This window comes from Narcine bancroftii, chromosome 3 (assembly GCF_036971445.1).
Source record: "Narcine bancroftii isolate sNarBan1 chromosome 3, sNarBan1.hap1, whole genome shotgun sequence".
NCBI lineage: Eukaryota > Metazoa > Chordata > Chondrichthyes > Torpediniformes > Narcinidae > Narcine > Narcine bancroftii.
The window spans coordinates 344,073,186-344,094,449 of record NC_091471.1 but is presented as its reverse complement, the minus strand read 5'-3'; the positions used below and the strand labels follow the sequence as shown (position 1 = coordinate 344,094,449).

The 21,264-nt window shown below is 37.7% G+C and overlaps 1 protein-coding gene across 10 annotated transcripts in view; it reads left to right on the top strand.

Moving 5' to 3' along the window:
* b3gntl1 (UDP-GlcNAc:betaGal beta-1,3-N-acetylglucosaminyltransferase-like 1) overlaps positions 1-21,264 on the top strand; it is a 392,999-nt gene that overhangs the window by 204,785 nt on the left and 166,950 nt on the right. For all 10 annotated transcript variants that reach the window (XR_011354723.1, XR_011354721.1, XR_011354727.1 and 7 more), the window contains one exon: positions 718-842. Coding sequence is in view for 1 of the 10 variants with exons in the window: in XM_069929539.1 (XP_069785640.1) it covers positions 718-842 (125 nt within the window). In the remaining 9 variants the exon portion in view is untranslated. The remainder of the gene's footprint in view (positions 1-717; positions 843-21,264) is intronic.

The window sequence follows — 21,264 nt, the reverse complement described above, 5'->3', positions numbered from 1 at the left end:
GTCCATGGTCTCAAGAAACCACCTACAAATTAGAGGAACAACACTTCATCTTCCATCTGGGCACCCTCCAACTGGATGGCATTAACCGACCTCTAGTTTCTGTTAAATAACCCCCCCCCCCCTCCCATCTTCACCCCCCTGCCTCTTTCCCACTAGTTCTGTCTCCTTTCACAGAGTCAAAATCAATTTCCACCTTTCCTCTTATCGTATCCAATTAACACCTTTCATTTGTTGGTCTGGACTCCTTCCCCTCCCATTCTTCCACCTTTCCCTCTCAGTCTTTATTGAGATGCCTGCCTGCTTTTTGCTTATACATTGAAGAAGGGTTCAGGCCTGAAATGCCTTTACCTCTAATGGATGCTGTGAGGCCAACTGAGTTCCTCTAGATTTACTGTGTGCTTTTACTACATTTCCAGCATCTGGCAGACTTCCATGTTTCACTCGAATATCTTCAGAAATTACTTTCCTTCCCGCATCACCTTGGGAATCTCTGAAAGATCCATACATGACTCGACGATGTTTTTTTTTCCTTCTCCAAATGTTGCTATCATTGATTGGATGTATTGGCTCTCCCCATACACCCTACTAACAACCAGTTGGCCAATGTCACTGCTCTGCCTGTTAAGATATCATTTGACCCCTCTTGTCAAGTACCGTTAAATGTTCAAATTTTCCAGTAAACTAGATACCTAATCTATCACTGATCTATATTTCCAGGGAGTTCCTGAGGATTTGCTGTTCTTCTATGAAAGTCTTCGAAGGGGAGGAGGCCTGTTTCGAGTGGATCACTCATTGCTCGTCTATCACTATCACTCGGAGGCTGCAACACATACTGTTTTAGAGTAAGGCTTCACTGCAGAATTTTAATATTTTCATATTATTTTGGGCTCACAATATTTAGTTTGACCCTTGTTTGTTGCACTGAGTTATTACCAGTTCAAAATGCAGGTACACTACAACTCCAGTTATCTAAAATCGGATTCTCAGAAATCATCAGTTAGCAAAAATTTTTTTTTAAAATTTATATAAATGAGGATATCTGAAGCAAATCAGGAACCTCGGGCTCCCGGCAGCAGCTGGGACCTCAAGCTCCTGGGCAGGAACAGGGCCCTTGGGCTCCCGGCATGAGTGAGGCCTCAGTGGGGAAGTGTCGGTGATCGGCGCCAGCTAGCATTTTTTTTTTGGTGAGAATTAAACATTATTTTAATGCTTTAAAAGCCTTGCTTTGTTGTTTAAACTCTGTTACAAGAGTTTACCAGTTTTTTTTAAATGGCCAGTTTTCCGAAAAAAAAAAAGGCGCTTATCTGAATTGGCCCGGACACAACTATTTCAGATAATCGGAGCTGAACTCTAGTTTCCTGAAGAAAATGAGAATGCTGCCAAAATAATGTGACTATTGAGCTGAATCTGTAACTCCTTATTGAACTGGTGGGGCAGTTAATCCTGTTATCGTCCTGTTTATTGATTAGTGTCTGAGATAAATATTGTGAAGGTGACAGCTTTATTATGTATTCCTTTAGTGAATTCTTCATTGTGTGACAGAAAACAACAAATGACCCATTTCCAGCAGTGAGGACCCACATGATTTTTCTCTGATGAATAAAAAATATTTTTTCTCAATCAGAGAAATTATTGGGTTCCCCCCGTTCATTCTGGGCATAGATTTGTGACCAACAGGATTTATTATAACACCTTTGATACATACTAAATTGGTTGGTGCCCTGTTCTCTGAACGACATTATGATAAGACACCCTGTGTGTCTACTTGCTGGCTTCAGGAAGTAATTACTATGACCTGACAAAATAAAATTGCCTTAAATAGCGAGGAGAAAGATGAAAATTCAATTTAACTAATAACTTTTTGTGCATCCAAAAAAGTATGAGAAAAGCATGTTCATGATAGACTTTGCAGATCCATACCCAGTCGCTGAAAGAATTCCTAAATTTCCATGACTTATTTTGGAGAATATCTGTAAAAGTTTAGTAAAAACTAATTGTGAAATATGTAGTTGAAAGATCTTGTAAAGATGCTGATCAAAGTCATAGATGTTAGATTGTAAGAATGTCATTGTAACTCCTCTATCAGTACTGGGACACGACAGGGCTGTATTCTTAGCCCTCTACTGTACCCATGATTGTGTGGCTCAGTATGACAACACTATATACAAATTCACTGAGGATGACACAATAGTGGGTTGTTTCAAAAGGAGTGATGAGTCAGCATACAGGAGGGAGATTTTGGCTGAATGGTCCATCAACAACAACCTCGCACTTCATGTCACTAAAACCAAGGAGCTGATTGTTGACTTCAGGAAGGGAAAACCAGAGATCATTGAGGGATCAGAGGTGGAGAGGGTGAACAACTTTAAGTTCTTGGGAGTCACTATCTTGGAGGATCTTTCCTGGACCCATCACACTAATGGCATCGTGAAAGTTTGCGAAAGTTTGGTATGCCATCGGAAACCCTGGCAAATTTCTACAGATAGGTGGTGGAAAGTGCGCTGACTGACTGCATTACAGTCTGGTAATGGGGACAACAATACCCCAAGCATAAAAGCCCTGCAAAAGGTAATGGACAAGCCCATGACATCACAGGCCAAATCCTCCCCACTGTTCAGGGAATGGTGCCATCAGAGAGCAACAGCAATCATCAAGGATCCTCACTGCACACCGCATGCTCTGTTCTCGCTGTTGCCATCAGGAAAGAGGTGTAGGTGCCACACGACTCGCACCACGAGGTTGAGGAACAGCTGCTACCCCTCCACAATCAGACTCCTCAACAACAAACTCAAAAGGACTCTTACCTTTGCACTTCACTGACTTCTTTTCCTCTCTATATTGCACAGTCAGTTGTTTACTTTTCTTTATCTGTTTACATGTGTACATTGTGTACAGTATTTTTTTCACTACCTGGCCTGCAGGAAAAAGATTCTCGAAGTTGTATGTGATGATGTTATGCACGTGCTCTGACAATAAATCTGACATTTGAATCTGCTAGTGTGGTCAAGGTTCTCCAAGGTTCACAAAAGGATCTGTCCCCAATCAGAACATAAGAAGTCCAGACCAACGGCGTGCTGCAGGGGTTCTTGCTGGGTCTCCAGTTGATTGTTTCTCTATTATTGATTTGTATGTCAATGTGGTTGATATGATTAGTAAATTTTCAGATGACATCAAAATTGGTGGTGCAGTGGACAGTGAGGAAGGATATCTAAGTTTACAACAGGACTAGATCAGTCACAAAGGTTCAGACAAGGTGTGGCAAAGTAAAATTTAACTCTGATAAATGTAAGGAGTCACACTTTGGTAAGATGAACCTGGGCAGTACCTGTGCAATGGATAACAGGAGAATGAGGAAGCACAGGGAGAGACTGGAAGCAAAGTGCACAGGTGAAGATGTCAAAAGAAATGCACTTTATTGGGTAGGATATTGAGCACAGGAGTGGGGATCTCATTAAACAGCTGTACAGGACATTGATGGGAGTACTGGGTGCAGTTCTGCTCATCTGGCTTCAGGAAGGATGTTAATAAGTTGGAAAGAGTGCAGAGGAGATTCACCAAGCTGTTGGTAGAACTAGAGAGCTTTTGTTCACGAGAGAGGTTCATTATTGCAGGTTGACGTGCCACCTTATGGAGGTATAAAAAAATCACAAAGGGCATGAATCCAACATGAATGATTTTGGATATTCTCAAATTATTCTCCATTTTCCAACTGTTTGTCTATTTGCCTAATCTGTTTGTGTAAAGTTTGTATCCTCCTTCCAACGCACCTCCCCCTTTTTTTCAGTCTGCATATTTGTCCACTCTACATTCAGTTCCTTCCAACAAATCATTAAAATATATTGCATAGAGTTGCAGTGACCAGCAGAAATCTCTCTGGTACCTAATTGGTTACACTTGACCAGCTGAAAACAAATCTCTTATCCCTTCTTGTTGATCCCTGCCTGTTAACCAATCTGTGCCACTATATTACCGCCAACACCATGAGTAATTGTCTTGTGATCTCACCTATATTTGGCACATTGTCCAAAGACTTCCTGAAATCTGGTTGTCCACTATCCTCTCCAGTTAACCCTTCCTCAAAAAAAAACTGCAAATAAATTTTTCAGATACAATTTTTCCTTCGTGTAGCTGGACTGATTCGACTTGATTTGATCATGATTTTCCAAATGGCTTGCTATCACTTCCTTAACAAGTAATTCAAACATTTTTTTTCCAACAGTATATATTAAGCTAACTGACATAGTCTTCCCTAGTCTTTATTCAGCTCGCTGGATTCGACTATTTCTACGTATATTTGGCAGGGGGTGGGGAAATGTATAAATAAAGCCTACCTTCAGAAGACCACACTAAATGGAGTTTTATCACTGCCAGACTTTAGACTATACCACTGGGTGATTAATATATGTAATTTATGTAATTTCTACCCTCCTGGATAGAAATGGAATTGCATTTTACAAAAAAAACTTTGATGTTGGACATTTTAGGATCCTTTTTACCATTTTCCTTTTCCAAATTAATAAATGATCCGTTGATGAGAAATATATTGAGAATTTGGGCTCAGTTTAGGAAATTAACGGTTTTTCGCTGGCTAATCCAATTATAAATAACCATCTTTTTCAACCGTCTTTGTTGGGTGCAGGTTTCAAGGAATGGCATAGAAAAAGTATTCAAAGTTTCAAGGATCTTTTGATTCAAAATAATTTTGCCTCTTTCAAATAATTATCAGTTTAATTTAATCTTTTCAATAGGCATTTTTTAAGATATTTACAAATTAGGCATTTTGTTCAGTCTAAGCTTTCAGATTTTCCGTGAATTTCTAACACTAAGATTCTTGATCTGTTTTTTTAATATACAATTTCATTTTCATGGTGGATTAATAGCATGTATTTATAATAATTTATTGGACTTAAATTTTGTCCCATAGCTGGGATCAAAAGAGATTGGGAATGAGACTTGAACATAACATTTTCAGATGAAGATTGGCTTCTACTCTCAATTTGATTACTGATTCTTCAACTTTGTGCAAGACACTGCTTACTACAATTTAAGGTGGTGCATAGAACTCATATGTCTAAAACTTAAATTATCTCATTTCTATCCAGATATTGATCCATTTTGTGAGAAATGTAAAATTTTCAAAGCTCCTCTGATTCGTAAGTTTTGGGAATGCCCAAATTTAGAGGGATCCTGGAAAGAGATTTTTCAAACTCTTATCTTCAAGATTAATTTGGAACCCTGTCTGTTAATGGCTCTGTTTGATTTTTCTCATAACTCAGATGAACCTCTATCGGTTTCTCAGGAGAAAAAGTCTTAGCTTTTACTACATTGATAGCCAGGCAAGCTATTTTATTGAAATGGAAAGGAGATTCATCCTCTACTCATACACATTGGCTACACAATGTAATGCCCTTTTTAAGTTTAGAGGTCAGATATAATATCAGATAGAAAGTTTCAATTTATGAAATAATGGGGCCCATTCTTAGAATATTTTTATAATTGGAAGAATTAATAATTACTATATCTTCCAGTGATTTTTTGCCTGTTCTGGGGGGTGGGGGGGGGGGGTGTCATTAGTGATTCCACATTATTATTGATCTTTTTTCTTTACTAAACATACAAGGTAATGTTGACTAGAGGGAGGGTTTAGATTAGATTAGTTTATGGTTTTTAGCTATTTTCTTTTATTTTTCTCTTATTATTTTTTCATATTATTTCAATAAATGGGTCTGACATGGTTGCATACATTATTCTTGTCAATAGTTTGATGTACTATAAGCAGTTATTGAGATAATTTTATATATTTTCTTTTTTATTCACATATACAGTATACTTCATCATATAAGTTGAAACGCAAAAAAACTCTCACAAAATGGGGGTCGACTTATTCGCTGCATATAAGTTTCAGACCTTAAATTCAGCTCAAAATCCAATCTGCGCTGATCCGGCATATAAGTCGACCCTTGATAAACTAAAAAAAAGCAACTGTGACAGATTTTCATTGAGATTTTTATTGAAAACATCACCACAATTAACACCCTTCAAAATCGCTATCATTGTCTGAAAACAACCACACGTTTAGATCCTTGAAATTCACTCTCGCTGTCATTGTCTGAAGCAAAGATAGCGGCAAGCACATCCATACTCTGTTTAAACAGTCATCAAATGGGTCCCAGTCTGTTTCTGATTAGGTGGTTTCAACTTCATTGTCAGTGTCCCACAATAAATCATCTGAAGTGTCACCAATTACACAAGAGATACCACACTTTTTTCAATGATTTTATCACATTATCTACTTTAACTTTGTCCCATGACTTGAGCAAAACGTTACACAGCATATTGAGTTATGCAGCTCACATTGCCCCGTCTTTTGTAAACAACTTCTCTGTACTCGACATCCATGTTGTATTTCATGCCTTGCGTACATTGGCTTTGAATGGCTTGTTCCTGCAGACATCAAATTGTTGCAATATAGATGTCAAACCACCCGGGATAACCACCATGTTAGTATTATGTAGTGCTAATGTCCTTTTAGTGTTCTCAGTTAAGTGGCTACGAAAGATATCCCAGACCAGCAAACTCCGTTCTTTGCGTAAACCGCCTGTTCCACACATCGCCTATCCATAGTTTAGCACTATTTCCATCCATCCATCCTTTTTCATGAAAATGTACAAAAATACCTGCCAGAAATTTCACTTTCATTTTAATTTTGCATTTGAAGATTACCATGGGTCTTGACTTTGTCCTGTTGGCCATGCACAATAACACCACTGTAAACCTGGTCCTTTTTTGGCCTGTACTTCTGGTTTGCACAGTTTTAACACCTTTCCATTCTACTGTCTATCATGTCGAAATTTATGGGCATTTTGTCCATGTTTCCGATATTTGCCGATGCAAACTGGTGTTTCTGCCGGTTCCATATAATAAACTGGTGATAACTTACAACTTTATGATCAAGATCTTTTGGTAGTTTCTGTGCAATTTTTGTTTTTTTGGCGTAATCCACATTTTTTTCTGTTCATGAAAAGATTACACTAATATGTTCTCTATCTTGATAGACTTGATCATATATTCTTAAAGAAGCTTTCAGCTGCTTTATTTTCCTTGATAGTTTACCCCACCTTGTTTATTTTTTTCTCTCTATTATATTTTTGTTCTGCTATGAGAAAAGAAGAATAATTGCGGTTACCATTACATAGGACCATAGAACAATTACAGCATAGAAACAGGCCACTTCGGCCCCTCTAGTATGTGCCGAACCACTTTTTCTTGTCTAGTCCCACTGACCTGCACTCAGCCCTCCATACCTGTCCAAATTTCAGTTAAGTATTACAATCGAGCCCGCATCTATCACTTCAGCTGGAAGCTTGTTCCACACTCCCACCACTCTCTGAGTGAAGAAGTTCCCCCTCATGTTCCCCTAAACCTTTCCCCTTTCACCCTTAACCCATGTCCTTTTGTTTGAATCTCACCCACCCTCAATGGGGAAAAAGCCTATCTACATTTACTTTGTCTATCCCCCTAATAATTTTAAATTCCTCTATAAAATCTCCCTTTATTCTTTTACACTCCAAGAAATAAAGTCCTAACATTTCCCCGTAACTCAGTCCCTGAAGACTGGGCAACATCCTAGTAAATATTCTCTGCACTTTTTCTCTATCTTACTGATATCCTTCCTGTATTATGCAACGAAAACTGCACACAATACTCCAAAATTGGCCCTCATTTATGTACAACTTTAACAAAACATCCCAACTCCTGTACTCAATACTTAGATTTTATGCCAAAAGCTTTCCTTATAACCCTATCTACATGTGATGCCACTTTCAAGGAATTATGTTTCTGTATTCCCAGATCCCTATGTTCTACCTCACTTCTTAGTGCCCTACCATTTACTGTGCATGTTCTTTCTTGGTTTGTCCTTCCAAAATGTAACATCTCACCCTTGTTTGCATTAAATTCCATCTGCCATTTTTCAACCCACTTTACCAGCTGGTCCAGATCCCTCTGCAAGCTTTGAAAACCTTCTTCGCTGTCCACCATGCCTCCAATCTTATTGTCAACTGCATATTTACCACATTATCATCCAGATCATTGATATAGTTGACAAACAACAATGGTCTCAGCACCGGTCCGCGAGGCACCCCACTAGTCACAGGCCTCCAATCTGATAAGCAGCATTCCACCACTACTCTCAGGCTTCTCCCATCCAGCCATTGTCGAATCCAGGTCACTGCTTCACCATGAATACCTAGCGTTTGAACCTTCCTGAAGACCTTGTCAAAGGCCTTACTAAAGTACATATGGACAACATTCATTGCCTTTCCTTCATCAACTTTCCTGGTAAAACTGTATAAGATTCGTTAAATATGATCTACCACGAGCAAATCCATGATGACTATCCCCTAATCAGTTCCTGGTATGTCCTTGTACAATTTCCATTTCTATGTGATTTAAATTCCTTGGTTAGCCAATCTTGGTTCATACCTCCCTTGGAATATTTCCTCTTTATGAAGATATAGTTTACTGAGTTTCATGAATTATCTTAGATGCATGCAACTATTTCCCTCTGTTTTTCTGCAAATCTATCTGTCCAATCCATTCTAGCCAAACCTTTCATATTTCATTGTAAATTCCCTTTAAACACAATTGTTTCTTTTTAAATTTTCATTGACCCATAAAATTCAAACAAACCATATAATTTTTTTTAACATTCATGTAACATATAGAGTCTGTATTTATTCCCCCGCCCTCCAGCTCCTCACACTTTGTACAACTGAAAGTACAGTCAATTAAATTACATCAATCCAATTAAATTAAATTTAAAAACAGCTCAAAACGAAACTGAAAGAAACACATCGCCCACTCCTTTGATCACGTTAATTTCCCTTGTGGGACAGATATCTTCAGTGCCCCTATTTCAAAGTGGGGGGGAGGGTACTAATCAATCTGAGCCAACTAACTGTGCCAATAAATTTCAAGTAAGGTTGCCACACTCTAACGAATGTGTCATGTTTCTTCCTTAGATTGTACGTGATCTTCTCTAGGGAAATGCAACTCTAGATTTAGTTGGGAGTCAGACTTCCACAAACTGCCGTGCACTTTCTGGCTCCCGCCAAGGTGACCTTCACGAACGAAATTTCTTGACCCAGCTTTCTCACACTCAAACTAAATACTAAATTCTATTGTACTTAGATCACTACTTCCGAGACGATCATTTCCTGGTCATTCTCCTGTGACAGATCCAGGCCTCTTGTTCTGGGGATGGCTCTGTTATATATTCTAGGAAACTTCCAAATGCACTCCATGAATTTCATACAACTGCTGTTTCCAACTTGATTATTCCAGTCTCATGAAAATTGATTTGCGCTCCTTATTATTGGTTGATCAGTGCTCAGGAGGGTGACCACTTTTGGTGGGGAGGGGTCAGAGTCTGAACACTACTCCTATACATGACTTATTTCCCTTTTCTGAAATCCCATTCTATAGACTCTGTCATTTCTCTCAACTGTTCTTTTTTTTAAATTTTTTTATTTTTCACACTATAAACCATACTGACCAAGATACGTACAGACATTTTTTCTCTTGAATATATACAGTGTCATTTTCTCCCCCTTTTTCCCCCCTCCCTTCCCTCCCTCCCTCACCCCCTTTCCCATTTATTTGAAGTTCAATCTATAAGATACATTAAACCCGTTAAACAATGTTGTCACTTAATAAAAATAAACAAGAAATTTTACTGAGTCAGTTCTTTTCGTTATCTTATCCTTCTGACATTTTAGGTGGTGGAAGTCCATGGTAGGATTTCTCTATTGTATTTCATGTATGGCTCCCATATTTGTTCGAATATTGTGATGTTATTTCTTAAATTATATGTTATTTTTTTTAATGGAATACATTTATTCATTTCTATGTACCATTGTTGTATTCTCAAGTTGTCTTCTAATTTCCAGGTTGACATAATACATTTTTTTTGCTAAAGCTAGGGCTATAACAAATCTTTTTTGTGCTCCATCCAAATCAAGTCCAAATTCTTTATTTCTTATATTACTTAGGAGGAAAATCTCTGGGTTTTTTGGTATATTGCTTTTTGTGATTTTATTTAATATCTGGTTTAGATCTTCCCAAAATTTTTTCACTTTCTCACATGTCCAAATTGCATGAATTGTTGTTCCCGTTTCCTTTTTACAGCGAAAACATCTGTCTGATACTGTTGGGTCCCATTTATTTAACTTTTGAGGTGTGATGTATAGCCTGTGTATCCAGTTATATTGTAACATGCGTAACCTCGTGTTTATTGTATTTCTCATAGTTCTGGAGCATAGCTTTTCCCATGTTTCATTCTTTATCTTTATGTTTAGATCTTGTTCCCATTTTTGTTTAGGTTTACCGTTTGTTTCCTCATTCTCCTTCTCTTGCAGTTTGATGTACATGTTTGTTATAAATTTTTTAATTATCATTGTGTCTGTAATCACATATTCAAAATTGCTTCCTTCTGGTAACCTCAGCCTGCTTCCCAATTTGTCCTTCAAGTAGGTTTTCAGTTGGTGGTATGCAAACATTGTACCGTGAGTTATATTTATCCTTCATTTGTTCAAAGGATAATAATTTATTTCTCGAAAAACAATTTTCTATTCTTTTGATCACTTTTCTCTCCCATTCTCTGAAGGAAAAAATTGTGAAAGGGATTAGTTGATTTTGCATCAATATTAGTTTTGGTAGTTGGTAATTTGTTTTATTCCTTTCCACGTGAATCTTCTTCCAAATGTTGAGCAGATGATGCAATACCGGTGAATTCCTACGTTCACCAATTTTTCATCCCATTTATATAGTATATGTTCAGGTATCTTCTCCCCTATTTTATTTAGTTCTAATCTGGTCCAATCTGGTTTTTCCCTTGTTTGATAAAAATCTGATAGGTATCTAAATTGTGCGGCTCTATAATAATTCTTAAAGTTTGGTAGTTGTAAGCCTCCTTGTTTGTACCATTCTGTTAATTTATCTAGTGCTATCCTCGGTTTCCCCCCTTTCCATAAGAATTTCCTTATTATTTTCTTTAACTCCTTGAAGAATTTATCTGTTAGGTAAATTGATAATGACTGAAATAGGTATTGTATCCTTGGGAAAATGTTCATTTTAATACAGTTTATCCTTCCTATCAGTGTTAGTGGTAAGTCTTTCCAATGCTCTAAGTCGTCTTGTAATTTTTTCATTAATGGATGATAATTTAGTTTATATAGATGGCCGAGATTTTTATTTAGTTGTATACCTAGGTATCGCGTTGCTTGTGTTTGCCATCTAAATGGTGATTCTTTCTTAAACTTTGTGAAATCCGCATTATTCATTGGCATTGCTTCACTTTTATTTGCGTTGATCTTGTACCCCGATACGTCTCCATATTCCTTCAATTTCCTATGTAATTCTTTTATTGATATTTCTGGTTCTGTTAAGTATATTATAACGTCATCTGCAAATAGACTGATTTTATATTCCTTCTCTTTTATTTTTATCCCTCTTATTTTATTTTCTGTTCTTATCAGTTCTGCTAGTGGTTCTATAACTAACGCAAACAGTGAGGGAGATAATGGACATCCTTGCCTTGTTGATCTGCTTAAGTTAAATTGTTTTAATATATATCCATTTACTGTCACTTTCGCCAATGGCCCCTTATATAATTCTTTAATCCAATTAATATATTTCTCTGGTAGGCTGAATTTTTGTAGTACTTTGAATAAATAATTCCATTCTTCTCTGTCAAAGGCTTTCTCTGCGTCTAAAGCAACCGCTACTGTTGGAGTTTTATTTCCTTCTACTGAATGAATTAAGTTAATAAATTTACAGATATTGTCCTTTGTTCATCTTTTTTTAATAAATCCAGTTTGGTCTAGATTTACTATTTTTGGTACATAATCGGACAATCTGTTTGCTAATAGTTTAGCTATTATCTTATAATCTGTGTTAAGTAGAGATATTGGTCTATATGACGCTGGTGCAAGTGGATCTTTCCCTTTCTTTGGTATTACTGTAATTATTGCTGTTTTGCATGAATCTGGTATGTTTTGTGTTTTATCAATCTGGTTGATTACTTCCAGGAGGGAAGGAATTAATAAGTCTTTAAATGTTTTATAGAATTCTATTGGGAATCCATCCTCTCCTGGTGTTTTATTGTTCAGTAGTTTTTTTAATATCTCCTATAATTCTTCTATTTCAAATAGTTTTATTAATTTATTTTGCTCCTCTGTTTGTAATTTCGGTAGTTCAATTTTAGTTAGAAATTCATCTATTTTGTCTTCTTTCCCTTCGTTTTCAGTTTGATATAGTTGTTCATAGAATTCCCTGAAGTTTTCATTGATCTCCGTTGGATTATGTGTAATTTGTTTGTCCTTTTTCCTTGATGCCAATACCATTCTTTTAGTTTGTTCAGTCTTAAGCTGCCACGCTAGAATTTTGTGTTTTTTCTCCTAGCTCATAATATTTCTGTTTTGTCTTCATTATGTTCTTCTCCACCTTATATGTTTGTAGTGTTTCATATTTTATTTTTTTGTCTGCCAATTCTCTTCTTTTAGTTGTATCTTCCTTTATTGCTAATTCTTTTTCTGTATTTGTTATTTCCGTTTCCAACTGTTCTGTTTCCTGATTGTAGTCCTTCTTCATCTTAGTTACATAACTTATTATTTGCTCTCTGATGAACGCTTTCATTGCGTCCCATAGTATAAACTTATCTTTCACTGATTCCGTATTTATTTCAAAGTACATTTTAATTTGTCATTCAATTAATTCTCTAAAATCCTGTCTTTTAAGTAGCATGGAGTTTAATCTCCATCTATACATTCTTGGTGGGATGTCCTCTAGCTCTATTGCCAATAACAGGGGTGAGTGATCCGATAATACTCTAGCTTTATATTCCGTTTTCCTAACTCTCCCTTGAATGTGGGCTGATAACAGGAATAGGTCTATCCTTGAGTATGTTTTGTGTCTACCCGAATAATATGAGTATTCCTTTTCCTTTGGGTGTTGTTTCCTCCATATATCCAAAAGTTGCATTTCTTGCATTGATTTAATTATAAATTTGGTTACTTTGTTCTTTCTGTTAGTTTTTTTTTCCCAGTTTTATCCATGTTTGAGTCCAAATTAAGGTTAAAATCCCCTCCTATTAGTATGTTTCCTTGCATATCTGCTATCTTCAAAAAGATATCTTGCATAAATTTTTGATCTTCTTCATTAAGTGAGTATACATTGAGTAAATTCCAAAATTCTGAATATATCTGACATTTTATCATTACATATCTCCCTGCTGGATCTATTATTTACTCTTCTATTTTGATTGGTACATTTTTATTGATTAATATAGCTACTCCTCTGGCTTTTGTATTATATGATGCTACTGTTACATGTCCTATCCAATCTCTCTTTAATTTCTTGTGTTCCACTTCAGTTAGATGTGTTTCTTGTACGAATGCTATATCAATTTTTTCTTTTTTCAGTAAATTTAACAGTTTCTTCTTCCATTAATATTTAAAGTCATGTAGTTCAACATAGTCATTTCATACTTTGTTTATCTTTCCTTTCCGTTTCCTCATCACCACCTTCCCTTCTTATCCATTTCTGCTTTCTTTTTTTGAACACATCATAAGACAACATTTCTAAAACATAAAATATTTCCACTATTCTCATATTTAAAATTCCTTTAACCCCAATAGTCCCTCCCCTTTCTGAGTTGCCCTTTGTCCCTTGTCGGGCAACCACATCTCCCCTCTTCATTTGGATTTGCGAATCCGCTCGCAAATGATTTCGCAGTGACTGTTATTCTTCCCCACCCAGCCCCCCAGAAAAGATTTTAATCTTCATATATAACAAAGGTCACTCTCTTAATTCCCTCCTTACTTCCTTTCTTCCCTTTCTTTCCCTTCTTAGTTCTTACTTATACTCTATTTTTTAAATATATATATATATATATATATATATATATATATAGTTTGTTGTCATTTTTGTTCTTGTTACATCTCTTCATCTCTCTGTCTGTTTTGTAGTTGTTCTGCAAATTTTCGTGCTTTTTCCGGATCCGAGAATAGTTTGCTTTGCTGCCCCGGGATAACTATTTTAAGCATTTTAACATAAATTTATAACCTTTTTTCCATAGGGTCGTTTTTGCTGCATTAAACTCCTTCCTCTTCTTCAGGAGTTCAAAACTTATATCTGGATAGAAAAAAATTTTTTGACCCTGGTTTTTTTGTCTTCTCTTATTTTATTCATTGCCTTCTCCAATATATTTTGTTGTATATCTTAGGAATTTTACTAGAATGGATCTTGGTTTTTGTTGTGGTTGTGGTTTAGGGGCTAATGTTCTGTGTGCCCTTTCTATTTCCATTTCTTCCTGTAATTCTGGTCTTCCTAGGACCCTGGGGATCCATTTTTTTATAAATTCTTTCATATTTTTGCCTTCTTCATCTTCCTTAAGGCCCACTATCTTTAGATTGTTTCTTCTATTATAATTTTCCATTATATCTATCTTCTGAGCTAACAGCTCCTGTGTTTCTTTAACTTTTTTATCAGATTCTTCTAATTTTTTTTAAGTCATCTACTTCCATTTCTATGGCTGTTTCTCGTTCTTCCACCTTGTCTACTCTTTTCCTATATCTGTCATGATCATCTATTCACTTTTTCTTCTGTACTTTTTATTCTTCTTTTTATTTCACTGAATTCTTGTGACTGCCATTCTTTTACTTATTCCATATATTCTTTAAAAAAAGTATATCCATGTACTTGCCCTTCCCTTCATCTTCCATTTCTCTGTGTTCTTCCTCCTCTTCTTCTGAGTCCACTCCAGGATCTGTGTCCTTTACCTCTGTCTCTTCTGGTTTTCTTGTTGGGTTTTTTATTTTATTTTGTTGGGTATTTTTGTTCTTCTTATTTTTATTAAAAGTGTCTTGGTGTTGGTCTTCTTCCTCTGAGTTGGTCATCTGTTGTTTCTTTGATTTCCTATTTTTATTCTCTTCCTTCTTGTTCCCATTATTTTCTATGTTTTCCTGTTGAGAGTCTTGCTGTGGTGTTATACTTGTCTGTTTCGGCTGTGGAGATTTACTCCTCAGCTGGTCCCCCCTCCCGTCAGTGTTGTTTTTGTCTTGTGCTTCGCGCATGCGCGAGGATTCGCGCATGTGCAGTTGTGCACTTTTGTTTGGCTCCGTGAGCCATCTTTGTAGTCCTGAGTTCGGGGTTTCCACTGACCGGTAAGGCCTTCACCTTCCTCTTGCGACGTCCTTCCTTCTTCTTTTCTTCCCGCAGTTTTTGGTTTTTCTTTTTTTGCTGCCATTTTCTCCACACTTTCACTTTCAATTTGTTATGGTTTTTGTGTTAGTGACTTTGTTTTTTCTCTACCTTTTTTTTACTTTTCTGGAGAGGGCTGGAATTCCCCTACCGGCCACTACTCCATCACGTGACACCTCCCTCTCTCAACTGTTCTTAACGTATCTCTTTTTAACCATGCCACTCCAGTACCTTATCCTTCCTGCCTGTCCTTCCCACAAATCAAAATGTCTAAATATTAGTCCCTAACTTTGAATCCCTTGCAACCAAGTCAGCAATTAAGGTGATTAACCATCAGACTCATTGTTCCCCTTCAGTGACTTCCTGGCCAGTTTGCCCTTCTATCTCCCCGCACAACTACAGGAGATGTAGCGCCTATTCTTTGATACTCAAACAGTCCTTTCAAATAAAGTGGCAATTCATTTGTCCTTATTCAACTCCAGGGTACTGCATTCAATTATCACAATGTGGCCTTTCCTACACTGGCAAAAACAAACTCAGATTGTGTCACTACTTTGCGCAGACCTTCATTCAGTCTGCCCTGACATTTTGTGGCTTTTTAATTGCCTGTCACTTTAATACTGCATCCCACTCTCACTCTGATCCATCTGCCTCTGGCAATTTGCATGGCTCCAATGAGGCTCCAAACAACCTGAAGGAACAGCACCTCATCTTTCATATGGGGCACACTGTAACTTTCTGGACTCAATAATGAATTCAACAATTCCAGGTAACTTAGTTTTTCTGTTTGCATTGGAATTAGCAAGTTCTGCTGAAATTTACTCATTTTAATAAATAACCCACCCCCTCCTACCCCTCCCAACCCCCACAGACTCTTCCTGAGCTGTTGCACATTACCAGCATTCCACTTTGGGTTTCATGTTTCTGCAGTAGTTCTAACTAGCATCTCACAGCTTTAACATTTCACGTTGTTTGTTTTCACTCTCTCTCAAACTTCCCTCCTAAAGCTATCAACCAATTAACTCCATAAACAGTGGGACACTTTGGCGAACCCTGTCCAATCCAAGCTTCCTGAAGAGAAAGGACAGCAGGTTCATGTTTCTTGCAGCGGCTGCCACTTTCCATGGGGTCAAATAGTAATCCTGAGGCTTGGATCGCTGCAAAACCTTGGGTCCTTTTTTTGACAGCAATTGTGCTTCCTTTGCAGTACTTGGAACTTTGAGGGAAGGTGTTCGGGGCTGAGTACATTTAATGTTGGCAGGCACATGCTTGTGGGGATGCACACTTCTGCTGATGGGACTCACCACTTGGGGAAAGCTGTCTGAGCACCATATTAGTGGTGTGAGAGGACTTCTTCTGCCAGTCTTCCCAGTGCACCAGGTAGTTCATTATTGCACCTACTTCCATAGCCTGGCCATCAAAGTTCACAGCTGAGATCCCTGCAGTAGAACCACAGTGAACATCGCCCTTGAGTAAACTGACATCGTCATCCCGCTTTCTGTATTCTTGTGGCTCATCAAGCAGAAGTGTATCATACCAGTTCAACCTCAATTTTTAAAAGAGAATTATACAGTGCTACCCCCTTATCCACGGTTTCACTTTCCGCGGTTTCGGTTACCCTCAGTCGACCATGGTACCAAACTGATCCCACTGCCCTGCTCTCTCTCTCTCTCCAGCCCTGTGTCAGTCCTCACACTGATCCCACTTCCCCACTCTCTACCCACAGCCCCATATCAGTCCCTACTCTGATCCCACTGCCCCGCTCTCTCTCCCCACAGGCCTGTATCAGTCCCCACACTGATCCCACTTCCCCGCTCCCTACCCACAGCCCCGTATCAATCCCCACACTGATCCCACAACCCCGTTCTCCACCCACAGCTCTGTATCAATCTCCACACTGATGCCTACTTACAAATAAAATGTTTACAAGTACGCTACAGTATCCCATATAGCTTTGCTAAGTATTATAATATGGTGTTCGCACACTGTCCACATCACATAATGTCCAATTTCACAGAAAGTATCGAGGACATTAAGCAGCACACATCCTCCGCAGTTACAGGCATCCGCTGGGGGTTTTGTAACATATCCCCCATGGATAAGGGGGATCTACTGTACTTCATTATCATCACATTGAACTATTAAATGAACATTACCACTTGGTATTACATTGTATGCTTTTGAAAGTAAAAATTAGTTGGCAGATACTTCCCTTTTGAATTCTTTTTTTTCCAAAAATCATTGTGTTCAACAGACTTCAATGTCCAAAAGGGAATGTGGATTTATTTTAGTTAAAATGAAAACATCTGCAGATACTGTGATTATAATTTAATGCATAAAAGTACTGGTGAAACGCAGCAAGTCACACAGCGTTCTTTATGTAGTGAATATAAAGATGCATAATCAATGTTTCATGCCTGAGCCCTTTGCCAAGGTATCAAACATAAAAGCAGGTAAGTGCCCAAGTAAAAGGATGAGGTTGAATTTATGGGTATCATTTGAACATATTTATTAATTTTCCTTTAAGTGCCTGTGCAATTCAATTGGTTTTCTGCTTTACATGGCAGAACAAGAATATTCTGAAATTTGCCATTCAACTATAATTTAATGTCTAACGCCAGCCTCTCAGATCATAAATGAGGGGAAAACATGAAGGGTTAAAAAGCAATATCTGTTCTGGTGTTTTGTGTTTAAGCAGCAGAAATGAATCACTTTCTTATTTTTTACTGTTCTTGGGATCGATTAAAGCATGGATTTGTGGAAAGTGAGGTTTCTGAAGAGTTTAAGATGTGCTCTGAATTCGTCGAAGCCCAGATATTTAACGTTTAGTCATTACTAGTTTATTGGTTTTTAAATTTAGACACACATCACGGTATCAGGCCCTTCCAGCCTACGAGCCTGTGACATTCAAATACCCCAATAAACCTACAACCCCTGTACGACTTGAAGGGTGGGAAGAAACTGGAGCTCCCGGAGGAAACCCATGCGGATACGGGGGAGTGCGTACAAACTCTTAACAAATAGTACTGGATTATAACCCAGGTCGCTGAGAATGTAATAGCACTAGGATAACCTCTACGCTAACCACACTGCCCTCACCCAATTCCAAATTATACTACCCATAAAATAATACTGCTCTCTATGCTGTTTAATTTATTTCCTGTTATTGCACGATCGAGTATATGAGCTGCCTTGCCTGGATATCACACCTGATTGAGCTTTTCACTGTACATGTGACAATGAAACAATTCAATCCAACTTGTTCTTAGGGTTGTGTGAAAGGAGGGTTCTGAGATTCAAGTGGCGGGGAAGCTTGAAGGATGTGACAATAGGGCAGAGAAGGGGTGGGGGGGTTATGAAAATGTAAGGAGTAAAAACAAATAAGAAATATGAAAAAAGATAAATGCTGGAAATCTGAAATGAAATCAGAATATGCTGGGAAAACTCAGACGAAGGACTCAGGCCCGAAACGTTCATTGAGTTTCTCTGGCACTTTTGTGTATTGAACTCGACCCCCAGCATGTGCAGATTTTCTTGTTTACCTCCACTTGTCTGCTCCACATTGAGTCCAGAAGACTTGCATTGTGCCCAGACAGAAGATGAGAGGTCCCTCGAGTTCGTGTTCGGTCTTGTCGTAGCACAGGAGGCCATCGTCAGTGAGATCAGAGTTGGCATTAGAATGATGAATTGAAGTGTCAGGGTCATTCCTTTGGACTGAACATGTGGGCTTCCCAAATTTATCTCCAATGTTGCTATTTGTTTCTGCAGCCTTGAGGACACCGTGTTGCAGGATTAAATCAAGGGCAAGTAAATTGTAGCTTCACCTGTTTAGGCACCAGGCAATACCTCTTGCCATTGCACAGGAATATTCCACATGACAGTGAGTGGTAAGTGGGCATGGAAGTCAGCGATCCATACAAAATGCTGAAGGTGAAGGAACAATATGTCTGTTGGAGGAATCTTGTTGGAGCCAGTAGAAATAGTCGTTGAATGTGCAGCCTGATGGGGTGGAAGGTTCTGGCTAACCATCTCCTAATGGTTCCTTTCAGTCAGTTTGTGGAGTTTGATATGAGGATATCCCACTCCTCAGAAAGGAACCGTGTCTGCATGAATGGATTTAGGTGAGTAGGGGTTGCACAGGTCCAGGCCCATCCCCTCGACATGCCATCCTGGATCCAGTGGCAGGGTGAGATACAGTCAAGGTCTATGACCATTACTCTAGAGGGAACAATAGGTAGAACTAGAAACAGATGAACACTATTAAGCTTGTTCTGTGATTCATTTGGTTCATGGTTCATGGCTAATGTTTTACCTGCCCTGGATTCCTTTCAGATCTTAAAAGGTATTAAACTCCATTTTTATTATATTCAGCAACTGAGCCTCCACAGTCATCTTGGTTAGTGATTTTCAAAGATTCAGGATCTTCTCCATGAAGCAATTTTAAAATCAAAGCATTGAGTATGGGAGTTAGGATGTTATAGTAAAGTTGTATAAGACATTGGTTAGGCCAAGTATTGCGTGCAGTGCCGGTCACCAAACTACAATAAGATTGAAAGAGTGCAGAGAAGATTTACTGGGATGTTGACGGGACTTCTGGAACTGAGTTACAGGGAAAAGTTAAACAGGTTAGGCCTTTATTCCCTGGAGCAATGAGGGGAGATTTGATAGAGATATTTAAAATTATGAGGAGGATAGACAGAGGAAATGCAAATAGGTTAGGTGAGATACAAGATGGAGGGCACAGGTTGAGAGGGGGTAAGTTTTTTTTTTTTTTTAAATTTTTTTTTTCACACCATAAATCACAATAGCCATGATATACACTTTTTCTTTTCCACACCTTTACAGTGACTTTTTCTCCCTCCCCCCTCCCTCCTCCCAAGCCACCCCCCCACCCCCCCCCTCTCATCCATTTTAGGTATACAATCTAGGTTGCATTAATTCAGTTAGACAATGTTGTCATTCAACAGAAATACACCAGAAATTCTACTGAGTCCATTCTTTTCTTTTCTTCTCCTTCCATCAACTTAGGTAATGTTTGTTCCCGGTAGGTTTTCGCTATTGTATTTAATGTAAGGCTCCCATACTTGTTCGAATATTTCAATATTATTTCTTAAACTATATGTTATTTTTTCTAATGGAATACATTTATTCATTTCTATATACCATTGTTGTATTTTCAAATTATCTTCCAATTTCCAGGTTGACATAATACATTTTTTTGCTACGGCTAGGGCTATCTTGACAAATCTTTTTTGTGCATCTTCCAAGTCAATTCCAAATTCTTTATTTGTTATGTTACTTAGGAGAAAGATCTCTGGATTCTTTGGTATATTGTTTTCTGTTATTTTATTTAATATCTGATTGAGATCATCCCAAAATTTTTCTACTCTCTCACATGTCCAGATTGCATGAATTGTTGTTCCCCTTTCTTTTTTACATCGAAAACATCTATCAGATACTGTTGGGTCCCATTTATTTAACTTTTGCGGTGTAATGTTTAGTCTGTGTAACCAATTATATTGTATCATACGCAGCCTCGTATTTATTGTATTTCTCATCGTTCCAGAGCATAACTTCTCCCATGTTTCCTTTTTTATCTTTATATTTAAATCTTGTTCCCATTTTTGTTTAGTTTTACCATTTGTTTCCTCATTCTCCTTTTCTTGCAGTTTAATATACATATTTTTTATAAATCTTTTGATTAACATTGTATCTGTAATCACATATTCAAGGTTACTTCCCTCTGGTAAACTCAAGTTGTTTCCTAATTTATCTTTCAAGTAGGATCTCAGTTGGTAATATGCCAGCGCTGTATCTCCAGTTATATTGTACTTATCTCTCATTTGTTCAAAGGATAAGAATCTACTTCCTGAAAAACAATTTTCTATTCTTTTAATCCCTTTTTTTCCCATTTTCTAAAGGCAAGGTTGTCTATTGTAAAAGGGAGTAGCTTATTTTGCGTCAATATTAGTTTTGGTATTTGGTAATTTATTTTATTTCTTT